General features: G+C 37.3%; 1 protein-coding gene across 1 annotated transcript; it reads right to left on the bottom strand.

Moving 5' to 3' along the window:
• Nucleotides 1-1,489: 1,489 nt before the first annotated feature.
• TBL31 (trichome birefringence-like protein (DUF828)) lies at nucleotides 1,490-3,484 on the bottom strand. The gene is made up of 5 exons (XM_086658118.1): nucleotides 3,090-3,484; nucleotides 2,719-2,890; nucleotides 2,315-2,514; nucleotides 1,978-2,124; nucleotides 1,490-1,898 (listed from the first exon to the last, which is right to left on the bottom strand). The coding sequence occupies exons 1-5, from the start codon at nucleotides 3,479-3,481 to the stop codon at nucleotides 1,562-1,564; spliced, it is 1,248 nt and encodes a 415-aa protein (XP_086514244.1). The 5' UTR covers nucleotides 3,482-3,484; the 3' UTR covers nucleotides 1,490-1,561.
• Nucleotides 3,485-15,462: the final 11,978 nt, after the last annotated feature.

The raw sequence follows: 15,462 nt of genomic DNA, 5'->3' as shown, positions 1-15,462 counted from the left end.
GGTAATCACTCAACACTTAAAAAGAAGTCATTTTTCTTTGGTACAGTGACACCGTAAGGTAAAATCCGGACTCTGACTCCTTTATTATGGAATGTTTTATTTAGATCACACTTGTTCGTAAACTATTTTGACGAATTTTGGGTCAAAATGACATCTCTTCAACCAGGTTTTATTTAGGATTTCTTACACTTCAAACTTAATTTTATTTCAAAAGTGAAGAAATTTTTATCTCACTTTTAACGTAGAATCTAATTCTTCTCGTTAATTGCATTACTATGTAATATAGTTTTTCTGACTAGCAATCAGATTCCTTCTGCAAATACTAACATGTCACGATCAGGCAGGTGTTGGGTACCATTTCAAAACCCGTCTAATATGTTCCCTTCAACAAAAAAAAAAATCTAATCTGTTTATTTCATCAATTCTGTCAGGTTGAATCCGTCTTCGGGTTTCGTCTGTTTAAGGACTATAACGGACTCGGGCGTCAATGACTGTTTGAGTTTTCAAACTTTCTTCTTAGCCCTAACAATAGTCAAATCAATAACAATTTTCCACCCCCAACAACAAGAAGTCGATCCTGAGCAGAACATGTTAGATTCAGATGATTTACATTTAGAGAAATGAAATTTAGACGAGTTAGATTAAGAGAACAAGCAAAAACTATGTTACTACTGCGCTCTTAACCAGAAGAATAAGACTCGAATAGTGTTGGATAAATGGCTTCCAAAGCCGTTATGTCCGATAGTCCCACTTGAGGAGAATAGTCGGTCTGACCAAGTCGGGTCGGGTCGGGTTTGGGAGTTCTGGAGTTTGGGGGACTTTAGAATAAAATAAATACTTTTTGGTATTTATTATTTCTGAAACTCTATTATTTGTTTCCTTAAAGAACAAGTAACAGATATCCTCAAACCCCACAACTTCCTTATTCTTCTCCACGTTTCCTGGGAAACCCTAATAGGGTTTACTTGGTCTATAAATAAGACCTAAACCAGAATAGAGAAACGTACAACTACTAAGAGGGTTCATCTTCTACTAAATATTGAAGCCGATTTTCTGCTTCTCCAATATCATCTTCTTCAGTGCAGTGGAAGGTGATAGATGTGGTAAATCCTTGGGAAGTGTTCGGAATCATACAATTTGCACCGAGGTTGTACCGAAATCACTTTCAAGGCAGTGTGGCCTCCATACCATGACACATCAAACTCCGTTTTTGGTTTTTCCGAGTGATAATACTTTCATTGATCCAACCCTATATTTCCAACAAATAGTTCATATTCTGACAAGTCAAACTCAGGCAAGACAGATTTGGGCAACATAAACCAACACCACTTAACTATATGGTAACGCGTTTTATGGCCTATCGCCCCAGAAAAAAAAAACTCAAATCACGTCCCATACATAAATCATTAAACTAATTGTAAATTTTAGCTCTGTTGAAAGGGGATGTCTAAAATTTAAATCCAATTCATTCGACAATGAAAACCTTGCAAGATCAAAAACAAATTTCACATATGTTTCTCAGTTTGTTCTTTAAATGATTTACAAAAATGTACAAAATTCATCAACTTAACAAATGTGCATAAAGTATTTCATTCCATGTATCAGGAACTCCAGGTAAACACCAATGTATACAATCAGCAAACTTCTTTGGATCAGATTTCTCTTCACTTGTTAAAAGCTTTCCTTTTCGTTCTGTATATACCGATGTATGTCCATCTTTTCGGTATTCAGAAAGTTGAGTAATGTTCATTAAAGTTACTTTTACCTTCAGTTCTTTCAAGATATCTTTCAATTCTCTCATGATTTCTCGATTCGAACCAGTTCCCCAGTAAGGACTTTCAATCGGATATGACTCATTAAAGCAATTTTCGTCCGTTCCACTCCTCCATTCCCAACTCCTATAAATGAAGAACTAATAAGATAAAATTCTGCAAGTCTTTTTCCCTTTTTGATTTGCCAATTTAATGAAAAACTCACCATAGATGTGTGGGTGATGAACTCATGAAAAATACGTGTTGAGTTGATGGATTTATGCTCGTTTCGATCCAATTTGCCCATGTTTTTAAGGCTAATTTGTATGCTGTAGTTACATTATATTCCTTGATAGTCTCTGGAGATCCATTTCTGATAAAAGAAAAAAAATGTCATTTGAAATAACACGAGTTCTATAACAGAGTTGGTTTTCGCGATGGATTGAAGTGGAAATAGCAATGGTTTGAAATGTTATCGTGGTCTTTTGTATATTCTATGACAGTTTTTGTGGTACCATTGATGGTTTCGAATTCGAGAAGCTAATGAGTAAAAGAGTTCTTACGTCGCATTGATCAAAGGCTTGTACATCCACCAAACGTAGCTTTCGAAGACTAGAAAATCAATTCCTTCCCAATGTTGACTATGTTTGGCAATTGAATCGAGTTTTACAAGTCTCTTCTGCACAGTGTGTTTTACTGCATGATCTGAATTTGACTCTACTATAAATGGAGCCCAATAAAACTCTATGGTGGCATTAAAATCCTGTAAACATCAAAACACAGAACAACCGACGTTAAATTTAATCTCATGTCAAATTTAAGTTTGTGGCCTATGGCTCTGAATTAACTCGAGTGAAGTCCCAAAAGATTTTCTTTTGTCTGACTCGTTTGAATGATTGATTTTGGGTCCACGGTTGAGTCAGACGGTTCAGATACAATGAAAAACGAACAATTATCACCTGAGTACCTCAGCTTTGAAAATCTTCATGGGAGGAATTTTTTGAATGGATTTCTTCCCCTCAGGAATTACAGTTTGTACTAAACACACCATTGATTCCCATTGACTTCTTTGTATCGAATCTCCTATGAACATAAGTCTTTTGTTCCTTAAAACTCCCAATAGCTTCATTGCATCAAACCTGCATAGATACCATGTAATTATACACACACACACACACACACACGTATAATATGCACACACGCACACGTATATGCGTGACTTCACAAAAAATCGTTCAATTTGAGGCTAATTTGTCTATATAGTGTGATGAATGATATAGTAGACTAGATAATATAACTACCAAAATTTACATAGACAAAGAAGAGAATGTGCTTGACCTTGGTAATTGGCAAGAATTAGGCTTCCATTTCCAATTTTGATATAAAGAATCAAGTCTTCCATTTTTTTGGCAAGTGACTTGTTTGGTTAAGTAAGAGCAACTCTGTTCACTATACAGAGGGTATGATGATGCATTATCCAACACCCATTTCCCATCAAAAACATCACATTGATCCACTAATGTGCCAAGGCCAGAATAGTAATCAGTGGATGACAATTTCGGATACAGTTCTCCTCTTTCAAAATGTGAGACAGATCGGTTATTTTTCGTACGTAAAGTTTCTAGAACAAGACGGGCAGTTCCAACGAAAAGAAAAGAAGCTAAAACAAAGGGAAGGAAGGAAAGAATTCGGCGATCCGACGAGAGTACCTTTGATGCCGGTTTCGTCATCCTAAGTTTGGTTGCTGAATGAAGATGAGCTTTTATTTTTATTAGTTATAAGGTTCTTCATTTTTGCTGTTTTTATGAGTGACTTCACATTTAAGTTTTTTTGGTGAAGTGGACCATGTAACTAACGGTTGGTAGGAAGGGAGGGCTATGTATGGGTTTAGCCAGTTAGTGGACTGGATGGGCTGCTGGGTTGGGCTTCCTGGCAACAAATCAGCTTAAAACTGCTCCATCTCCACTCTGGTAGTTTTTTTTTTGGAAATTGACTACGAAGTACGATAGTCATTACAATGGCGTCATACATCAAAGATGTGATAAGCCTAATAACTATCAAATTTTAACAAGAACAAGCCTAAAGTCCAACTAAATTATGGTCTAAAGCCCAACAAACTATGGCCTAAAACCCAACTACATTATTTACACTCTAATAACCCAAATTCAATAATCCAAGAATTTTACATCCTCTCGGGATCGAACACGGGACCTACAGGGAGTTTTGGAGTTTATGTGAACACTTTAAACCAATTGTTTGACTTATGGTAGTTTTTTTTGGAGGCATTTGAATAAATCATTTGAGTTGATTATGCTATTTTAGATCTATTTGAGTCAGATAATTCAATTTAAGATATAGTTAATTTTGACAGTGAAAATAAAAACAACCACTAATTAGCCACAAATTTACTAAGCTGGGGAGATATACTGGGCTCATAAAAAATAAAATATCAATTTAGCTGACACCCAAGATAGATGGCTTAAATTGTCCATCCATACGAAGGACAAATTTTTTTCAAAATTACCTACCATTTACTGACATGGTTGAACACCCAAATACTCAATTTTTCAAAATCCTATATTCGTTGCTCTCTAATTCTTTCTCATTGATGTAAATATATAATCTTCATTTGTTATTTCTGCTAGTAGTAGTGTTTGAATAAAATATAACAACTACTTTTATTTGAGCAAAAGTGAGCTTGCTTTTGGATAAACTACTTTCACCCACAAATAAACAAAATACCCATTGTATTCACAACACTTGTAGAATAAAGTAGAGAACACTTTTATCATCCTTACTAATAGGGAAATGAAAACGTTCAAACTAAAAGTTTTGTCCCACATCTTTCGAAGAGAAAAATAAGCTTGTGTTTATAAGGAGAAAATTAGGTGTAAGGAGTGTGGCCCTTGGGGTTACAATAGTGCTCTCCGGAGGAGAGACCCATCACTTTTTAGAGGCACCCTTACCTTAGACACACCAACATTTATCTCTTTCACACCCTCGCGGGTCGGGTCACTGACCCGGAACCCGGACGCGAACTCGGAGTAGGTCTCGGTCCCGGTCTCGGTCTTGGTCTACCAGAGAAATGCCTTATTTTTCTCTAACGTTTTCCTCCCACTACTGGCTCGTGGAAAGAGTCCAGTACCTTATTTTTCTCTGACTTCTTCTTCCACTACTGGCTAGTGGAATCAGTCCAAGTTCGTGTTCTGTCTCTCTCTCAGCCTTTACTCTTCTCTCAGCCTTTAAGTTCTGTCAAGATCAGGAGATCAGACCTGAAGTTTCCTTCTTCAATTTCTGATTAGGAATAGTTGAATCCTAGGGGACTACGTTCTTAAACTGCAAAAGCAATACCAGAATCGACGATAGCAGGGTCGTTTAAAGTCTTCAGGAAAGCGAGTAAAACTTGTGCTTCTGTTCCACCATTACTATTCTACTGTCTATTTGCAGGTTCATTCTCTCTGATTGGTTCGATTACTACTTAATTAAGCTCTGGAGAAAGATAAGTGATTTTACTTAAACTTACTGTTTATTGCTCAACTAAATTCTCCTTTTATTATTTGGGTTTTTAATACTATATTTATAACAATCTGAAGACTTTAAAAATTCTCTTTTCAAAATCGACAAAAAAGATATACTGTTTTACTGAAAATGGAATTTAAGATGAGCAATGAAAAACCAGAGAAATTCGATGGCCAAAATTTCAAAAGATGGTAACAAAAAATGTAATTTTTTCTGACCACTTTGAATATCAACTACTCCCTCCGTCCCATTTTGTTTGGTTGTTATTCCTTTTATGGATGTCCCAAAATGTTTGGTCACTTTCCTTTTATAACACTCATTCAAATATTAAAATGATGACACTTCCAAAACTACCCTTTAATTTTAAAACCAATAAAAGGTTTTAATTGGTTCTACACTTCTACCAATGTTATATTTAATCAAATACTCTAAAGATGCAGGTATTAAGAAATTCGTAGTAAGACGATTTCTGGATTACAAGTGGAAGATGAAAAATCTGTAGTAAGCCAATTTCAGGAACTAAGGCTCATTCTAAATGAAATCAAAACTGAGGGAATGGTTATAGATGAGGCTTTCCAGGTTGCTGCAGTTATTGAAAAGTTACCTCCCAGTTGGAATGAGTACAAGAAGAAACTCAGACACAAAAGGAAGGACATTGACATGCAATACTTGATCCTTCAAATTAGGGTTAAAGAAGAACATCTGAAATAGGAGAAAAATGAGGTGGCTGCTTCGCTTGTATCTAAAGCACACATGGCGGAAGAGGTAAAGAAGAAATTTTTTATCAAATCCAAACCTTCTAACCAGCGGAAGAAAGGTAATTCCAAATTCAAAAGGGTTGGCTCTAAGCCCAACAAACCATGTTATGTATGTGGTAAATCTGGTCACCTAGCTAAGGACTGCAGACATAGGAAAGCACCCCCTAACCCTAACCCCCTGACTAAACATCTTAGACCCACCCAATCTTGCTCACGTGGTCGAAACAGAGAACTTTTGTGCAATGGTCACTGAGACTAACTTAGTAACCAACACTAAGGATTGGTGGTTCGATACATGAGCCACTAAACACATATGCTCAGAGAAGTCACAATTTTCTTCATATAACCCAGTAAAAACAGGAGAACAACTGTATATGGGTAACAACTATTCATCCACAATTGTAGGAAAAGGAAAGATTGTGCTGAATATGACTTCTGGAAAGACCATGACACTGAATGATGTACTTCATAAGGAAAAATTTAATCTCTGTTTCGGTACTGAACAAGAAAGGGTTCAAGATAGTAATTGAAAGTGACGAAGTTATTCTGTCCAAAAGGAGGGGGTCTATGTGGGGAAAGGGTATTGTATTGAGAGCCTATTTAAGTTAAATGTTGTTTCTGATTCTGAATTGAATAAAGAACTTTCTTCTGCTTACTCAGTTATGCATAATACTTCTAGCAATCTAAATGTTTGGCATGGTAGGTTAGGACACCTCAGTTCTTCCACTATAGAGCGCTTTATGAAACAAGGTTACATTCCAACCACCAAACAAGAAAAAGAAGACAAATGTGAAATTTGTGTAGAGACAAAACTTAAAAAGAAACCTTTCAAAACGGTAGAAAGAACAACTAATGAACCGTTAGAACTAGTTCTCTCTGATCTAGGAGACCTAAAAGCAACTCCTTCGAGAGGAGTTAAACGCTTCTACATAACTTTTATTGACGATCACTCTAGATTTTGTAACATCTACCTTCTAAATAGCAAAGATGAAGTATCAGAAAGTTTTAAAACCTACAAACTAGAATTAGAAAATCAACTAAATAAAAAGATAAAAATCCTTAGATCAGATAGAGGCGGAGAATACGTTGGAGATCTCTTCACTCAATTCTGTAGGAATCACAGCATAATATATCAAACAACTGCGCCTTACTCTCCTCAATCCAATGGGGTAGCAAAAAGGAAAAACAGAACGTTAAAAAAAAATGATGAACTCTATGCTAGTAAGCTCAGGATTACCTTTTAACTTGTGGGGGGGGGGGGGGGGGTATTTTGTCTGCTTGTTATGTTCTTAACAGAGTACCATCTAAAACACAAGATAAAACTCCATATGAACTATGGAAGGGTAGAAACCTAGCTTTAAACACTTAAAAGTGTGGGGGTGTCTGACAAAGGTTGCAGTACCTTTACACAAAAGATCTAAGATAGGACCTAAAACTATAGATTATGTATTCATAGGGTATGCACAGAACAGTAGTGCCTATCGCTTTCTAGTAATAAACTCTCCTGTTGATAGCATACTCAAACACGATTCTAGAATCAAGAGATGCTGAGTTTTTTGAAAACACTTTCCCTAGAAAGTGTGAGAGAGATTCCGAAAAAAAAGACCCTGAGTCTAGTCGACCTTCCACTAGCTCTGAAACTCCACACTCAAATGATGAACCTAGAAGGAGTAAGAGAGCTAGGACAGAACACAGTTTCGGTCCTGACTTCCTCACTTACCTGACTGAAGATGAACCCCTAACATACAGTCAGACAATGACTTCTCCAGATGCACCATTCTGGAAAGAAGCGGTAGTAAGTGAGATGGACTCCATAATGCAAAACAACACCGGGAAACTCGTTGATTTACCTCCAGCTTCTAAAACCATAGGAAGTAAATGGATTTTTAAAAGGAAACGAAAACCAGATGGCACAGTAGAAAAGTACAAAGCTAGGTTAGTAGCCAAAGGGTTCAGACAGAAAGAAGGACGTGACTTTTCTGACCTTTACTCTCCTGTCACAAGGATCACTTCGATTAGAATTCTAATAGCAATCTCAGCAATCTACAACCTAGAGATACATCAAATGGATGTAAAAACTGCTTTTCTAAACGGTGAATTAGAAGAAGAAATCTACATGGACCAACCTGAGGGGTTTGTGGTCAAGGGGCTAGAGAACAAAGTCTGCAAACTCATAAAATCCCTCTATGGTCTCAAACAAGCACCGAAACAATGGCATGAAAAATTTGATCAAATAATATTAGATAATGGGTTCAAGATTAACGAGTCAGATAAATGTGTGTACACAAAATGTGTAAATGGGTGTTATGTTATTATATGTCTATATGTAGATGACATGTTAATTCTATGCACTTCCTTAGAAATTATAAACCAAACCAAGGAACTCCTAATTAAAAACTTTGAAATGAAAGACCTAGGACAAGCAGATGTCATCCTAGGGATAAAAGTAATCAGAAAACCTGAAGGGATTACCTTGAGCCAAACACACTATATCGAGTCTGTACTCAGGAAGTTTAATCAATTTAACTCCTCATCTGCAAGAGTACCCTTTGACCATTCCTTAGTCTTAAAGAAGAACAAGGGTGAGGCAGTACCCCAACTAGAGTACTCTAGGGTGATAGGGAGTCTTATGTACATAATAAACTGCACGAGACCAGACATTGCTTAAGCGATAAGCAGACTGAGCAGGTACACATGTAATCCTAGAAACACCCATTGGGATGCACTAATTAAGGTACTGAGATACCTTAAATACACATTAACACACAGTTTACATTACTCTCGCTATCCTGCGGTTCTAGAAGGATACATAGATGCAAACTGAATTTCAGACTTAGAAGAATCCAAATCCACGAGTGGGTTTGTTTTTACACTAGCAGGAGCTGCAGTTGCTTGGAAATCATCCAAGCAAACCTGCATAGCAAGATCGACTATGGAATCAGAATTCATCGCACTTGATAAAGCCGCTGAAGAAGCTGAATGGATACGAAGCTTCTTGGATGATATTCCAATTTGGCCTAAACCAATGCCCTAAATTCTGATTCACTGTGACTCCACAGCTTTAATAGCTAAAGCTAAAAACAACATCTACAACAGATGGTCTAGACATATTCCCCGAAGGCATAACTCGATTAAGCAATTATTGGCTAATGGAGTAATTTCCATATATAGATTTTGTGAGATGTTGTAAATGAAACGTCGAGGGGGATGGGGCTAAAGCCCATATCAGAGTAAATCTTCTATGACGAACACCCAACTATGGAATTGGAGATCGCATGACCGTGGTTCAATGGGACAACTAAGTTGTAGATGATAGCTTGTAAACACTCAAGGAAGAAAAATCCTACCCATCCCTATGGCAAAGAGAGTGTACCTGTTCAATGTGGGGGATGAGATCTATAGCTTGGGTATACCAAGTGGGGTGGAACAGGACACCCTTGATGGACTCACCTATATCAGTGTGGAAGTGGGGCCGCTTCCTATAAGAACTGGGCTATTCTCTAGAGCACTCATGAATACTAGGATATGCTCATGGCCGATAACGAGCACAGCCGAATGATCTTGACAGAACTCAGAGGACTTGTGTGTGAGGTTTGTTGACTGAGTCTACAAAACAGAAGTTCAGTTCAAGAACATCATGTTCACTGAACGACTAGTAGTCCCAACCAACCATCACAAAGCAGAGGTTCAAGTCATAACGACACCTTCGCTGATACACAAAGCCTCGCACTCTTCTCTTTTATTCAACTCTTCTAATTTTATTAATGTGGGGGATTGTTAGTAGTAGTGTTTGAATAAAATATAACAACTACTTTTATTTGAGAAAAAGTGAGCATGCTTTTGGATAAACTACTTTCACCCACAAACAAACAAAATACCCATTGTACTCACAACACTTGTAGAATAAAGTAGAGAACACTTTTATCATCTTTACTAATAGGGAAATGGAAACTTTCAAACTAAAAGTTTTGTCCCACATCTTTCAAAGAGAAAAATAAACTTGTGTTTATAAGGAGAAAATTGGGTGTAAGGGGTGTGGCCCTTGGGGTTACAATAGTGCTTTCCGGAGGAGAGACCCATCACTTTTTAGAGGCACCCTTACCTTAGGCACACCAACATTTATCTCTCTTACACCCTCGCGGGTCTGGTCACCGACCCGGAACCCTGACCCGGACGAGGTCTATGACTACGACTAGGTCTAGGTCTCGGTCTCGATCTCGGTCTTGGTCTTGGTCTACCAGAGAAATGCCTTATTTTTCTCTGACATTTTCCTCCCACTACTGGCTAGTGGAAAGAGTCTAGTACCTTATTTTTCTCTGACTTCTTCTTCCACTACTGGCTAGTGGAATCAGTACAAGTACGTGTGTACTGGCTACCTAATCTCTACCATTAGATCAAAACAACCTAACGTCATCTGCTCTGGTTTCGTACTCTATAAATAGGGATAAACTCTCAGAAGAAAAATACACAGAAAAACAATTCGTGTTCTTCTCTCAGCTTTTACTCTTCTCTCTGCCTTTAAGTTCTGTCAAGATTAGGAGATCAGAATTGAAGTTTCCTTCTTCAATTTCTGATTAGGAATAGTTGAATCCTAGGGGACTACGTTCTTAAACTGCAAAAGCAATACCAGAATCGACGGTAGCAGAGCCATTTAAAGTCTTCAGGAAAGCGAGTAAAACTTGTGCCTCTGTTCCACCATTACTATTCTACTATCTATTTGCAGGTTCATTCTCTCTGATTGGTTCGATTACTACTTAATTAAGCTCTGGAAAAAGATAAGTGATTTTACTTAAACTTACTGTTTATTGCTCAATTAAATTCTCCTTTTATTATTTGGGTTTTTAGTACTATATTTATAACAATTTCTACTTCTTTCTGGTTTCTATTTTGTCTTCCTGTCTCTCTGTGTGTTAGATTTTGCCATTAGAAATGTATATATTTTTCTTCCCTTTTGAAAAAAATAAAATGAATAAGGACCTTCCCTTGGATAAATGTGCTTCACACGTTTCTTTTTCTTTTTGTTTTCTTATGTATAAGCTAGAGATTCCTATTTAAACGAATTGGTTGCTTGCTGCAACCAAAATATTGACGGGCACTGCTAAAAGCACCAGCCCAAACTGTCGTTAGCAGCCGACCCTATAAGCAAGCGGCCCAACCACCATAAAATCTATTGGCGCCTGGATGTCTGTAAGCACCCGCCCTCCCTCTAACGCCCGTCACCTAACCCAACCTAACGTTCCAAGTCTCTCACTCATCTGAAGTTAAGTTTCTCTCTCTATGTTTCTCAATCATACAAGCAAAAACGCATCATTGACTAAACAAATCTCTCACTCATCTTTCTCAAGTCTTGCTTTGATACTCTCTCAATTAGTCATATTACTCTCAGACACTGCATGAACAATCAATTGTTCAATACAAAGTGGAAATCAAGCTACATTTGCTTCTTTAAGGTTGGTTTAAAAAACACAAATTTATATGACATTTTTTGCTTAATTTGTTGTTTGAATGATTGTGGACGTCAATACCACCTTATAATATGTTTAGAATGTTGTTTTCGGTAATTACGAACACATGTAGAGTATTGTTTGCGATGATTTCATATTGAACAACCCTGCCCTAAAACAGATGTGACGGACTAGATCAGCCCACCAGATACTTCTAGGTCATGGATAGGCCTATCCGTGACTTTGCATTTCGTCACAGATTACACATGTCGTGACACAATGACTGTGATCTGTTATCTTTTTTCTTTTTTTGGGAGGGATCCCAAGACACCATTAAAGGTGTCTTCTCCACCCACTTGCTCTAATTTTCATTATCTTTTACTAGTAACCCTTGAATTTCTTAGAATCTAACATCCCTCAGATGTACAAATGGGAGGGACACATCAGGAAAGGCGACAAACCATCTGCTCTTGGAAGCCCGCGTGAACAATTAGACGGTCTAACCGAGAGAGACGTAAGTACCTATTTTTCGTGTGTTCTTTAATATATTTGTGAGTGTTATCTTGTTTATTTTTAACGTCTATATCATGTATGTCATTTGGAACCCCTATCGTCCCTTATTTTCTGACTTTGTACTTTCACTTTCAGAATACTCGTTCTACACCGGATGCATCGTGGTAAATGATATTGTCGAGCCCTATCACCCTGATAGGGTGTTAAGGCAGCTTGGGTTGATCGAACTCATCCATAAAGAACCCATCATACCAAAGAAGGTCTCGATTGACGGAGATTAAAAAAACTTCGGTGATGTAGCTTGTTATTGGCAGCGTTGGGAGGATCACCTACTCCATGTCAATGATAGACCGAGGGAGGTATTTTTACCTCAGTGTGAGTCTACATATTATTACATGGATTGGTTCAAGAAAGTTTCTCATTTGATAGTACAAAACCTAGATTTATACAAGCCAACAGACCGTACCAATACTTAGGTTCAATGAACTACTACGTGAGTATTTGACATGTCATTCTTTTTATTTTCTTTTGAATTTGTGGAAATTTTTTACACAAGTTGATCTTAATTCATTTTTGTTCTTTTTAGAGAGATGAAATTGATAGTGTCATTGTTTCAATTCAAGCGTCGGACGTGGCGTTAGGGCTTGAAATTCTTCATAAGACAAAGGCTCAAAAGCCGCTTCTAGAATGTCCTCATACGTCTCAATCGGAGCCCGATACACGAGGATCGAAAAGAAAAGTTACAGTGAAGAAAACAAGGAGGTCGCAAAGGTAATGAAGTTGAACTATTAATCTTAATTGCTAAACTGGTTGAATTTATATTTTTGGATGTTTGAATCTTTTGAAGTACATCTCAGTCGATGTTTGCATATGATAATTTAACCTTTTTTATGTTTAAATATATAAATTAGAAGTTTTTTTTAGGCCAGCGCTTTGGGGAAAGCTAAATAGTTTCCGAGGTGTGAAATTTTAAAGGGAATATGTAGAATTTTGAAAATTTTCCGGGGAAATATATTTTATGGGGAATATTTTCTAACACCTCATGTATTCGCCTCCTCATCGTCTTCACCGGTGAAGGTCGTCGGCCGGCCAATTTCGGGCCGGCGACCTTCAACCATAAAAAAAAAAAAAAAAAAAAAAAAAAAAAAAAAAAAAATTCCTTCTCTCTCTAGATCTGATCTAGAGAGAGGAGACCTCCATTTGGAGGTCCGAACAGACCCATTGAAGGTCTGCGAACAGACCTTTTGAAGGTCCGAACAGACCCATTGAAGGTCTGTTCGGACCTCCAATGGAAGTCTCCTCTCTCTAGATCAGATCTAGAGAGAGAAGGAAAAAAAAATTTATGGTTGAAGGTCGCCGGCCGGTGACCTTCACCGGTGAAGACGATGAGGTGGCAGAGAGAGAGAAGTGAGGTGGAGAGAGAGAGAGCTGAGGTGGAGAAGTTATTTTGCTTTCCCCTAAATAAAATTGTCAAACAAAATTGACCAATTTTTGACAAAGTCTTCACACCCCGGAAACTATTTTGCTTTCCCCAAAGCGCTGGCCTTTTTTTATTTGGACTTCAAAGCGTACCTTTTTTTATTTCAATTTAAGAAAATAAAATCACAAAAAATATTTGGTACTCGCAAACACAAACGGATCGACAGATCCGTTTTTGTGTGTAAGGTCACGGACCCAGAGATCTTTTCTCCGATGAACACCCTTAGATCTAGAGATCCGTGGATTCTAATAAAGGTTGTGTTAGAAACCCACAGATCTCTAGATTCAAAGGTCTTTATGAGGAAATGGATCTAACGATCTGTGGCCTTCTGAAGATTTACGGATCCTGGGAACTGTGAGTTTATAACAGAACCTCTGTTAGAAGCAACAGATGTTTGGATCCAAGCATCACGAAATGGATCCTTGGATCTGTGACCTAGTACAAAGTTACGGATCTACTAGTCCGTTTGTGTCTACAAGTCCTAAATAATACGTTTTTAAATTATTTTAGAAAATTATTATGCGACAAAAGTTAAGGATTAAAGACAAAACTTACACATACCAAAATTAAATTTTATTCATATATTAAACTAAAATTTTTATAACCCAAAATTTCTAAACACCTTAATCATCATTTAAATTTATTGCACTACTTGGCTCATTCGAAACCTTTGGGTAAAACCTGTCTTCATTATCGATTTTATCTCTACCAATTTCAAGTCAAATTGCCTCTGGCGATGCATACATAGACCATTGCAATGAATTGGAGGGTATATAGCTTTCCTTGCAAGTTAATGCACATAAAGTGACCACCTACATATCTATTGCATATCAATTTATTATACTCTGAGCATGGACACTAACTAAGGGTAAGAAAGTATTCGTGAGACAACGAATCAATATGCAGTTGTAGTGCATCGCAACAACAATACTAGTATACAAGTAACTGTAGAACCAATCCTCTGGACATGTAAAATTGAAGTTGTTCGCGACACTTATCGTCCGATTATAATCAAATGATCCAAAAAAGTCCTTGTAGAGTGTGAAACGTAGCTGAAGTTCTTCTATGACATATGTACGAACTTCTTTCCAACCATCTTCTATGGAAAACCCAAGTCCTTTAGCAACGATATGAAACCCACATTGACCATCGCCTGACACATTTACAAACGCATTCTAGAATGGATGCATAACTTGAACGTTAATGGCAATCTCATTTGCACGATGTATCTCATCCGCTATAAGGTCTAATGCAGCATGCGAGACCTAACCACGTATCTCTTTCATAAACTTGCTTTGATGGGCCTCCTTCACTGATGCACCCGAAGGGTTGCAAATCCAAGCGGAGGTAAGTCAAGTAATACTCGACAAGACCGAGATTGATCCACAGGGATAGGTCGTTGAGTCCTCCAATATTTGGCACGAAAGGCTATGATATGTGAATAATAAGTCATTATATAATCTGAAGAAATTTACATAAACCAACCAAAAGGGTTTATAGCTCCGGTTCAAGAAAAAAAAGTGCGTAGATTAGTGAAATCACTATACGGGCTAAAGCAAGCTCCAAAGCAGTGCCACTTTAAGTTTGATAACACATTAATATCAAATAGATTTAAGATTAACAAATGCGACAAATGTGTCTACACAAATACCACTGTTAAAGGATATGTTATTTTATGTTTGTATGTAGATGACATGCTAACTACAGGAATAACTTAGATGTCATTAATATAGCTAAAAAGGATGATTTCAAAAACTTTCGACATGAAAGATTTAGGGGAAGTAGAAATCATTCTTGGAATTAAGGTTTCTAAAATAGTTGAAGGGATAAGTTTATCTCAAACACACTTCGAAAAATTCAGTAATGATGACCTAAAATTGGCGAATACCCTGATAGATCCAAGTACCCACGTAATGAAGAATACAGGCAAAGGAGTAAGACATGATTAGAGTATTCCCGAATTATCGGAAGTTTGATGTACCTAATGAAGTGTACTT

This window comes from Eschscholzia californica, unplaced genomic scaffold (assembly GCF_041429995.1).
Source record: "Eschscholzia californica isolate CP2 unplaced genomic scaffold, dmEscCali1.0.p SCAF_2, whole genome shotgun sequence".
Classification (NCBI taxonomy): Eukaryota; Viridiplantae; Streptophyta; class Magnoliopsida; order Ranunculales; family Papaveraceae; genus Eschscholzia; species Eschscholzia californica.
This window is presented reverse-complemented; position numbering and strand designations above follow the sequence as displayed.

Excerpts from the sequence above, each read along its gene's own strand:
- TBL31 (XM_086658118.1), bottom strand. The coding sequence starts at position 3,481 with ATGACGAAACCGGCATCAAAGGTACTCTCGTCGGATCGCCGAATTCTT. Across the intron at positions 2,891-3,089 it reads AATTCTTGCCAATTACCAAG|GTTTGATGCAATGAAGCTAT; the intron begins GTCAAGCACATT and ends GTATCTATGCAG. Across the intron at positions 2,515-2,718 it reads TGAAGATTTTCAAAGCTGAG|GATTTTAATGCCACCATAGA; the intron begins GTACTCAGGTGA and ends TGATGTTTACAG.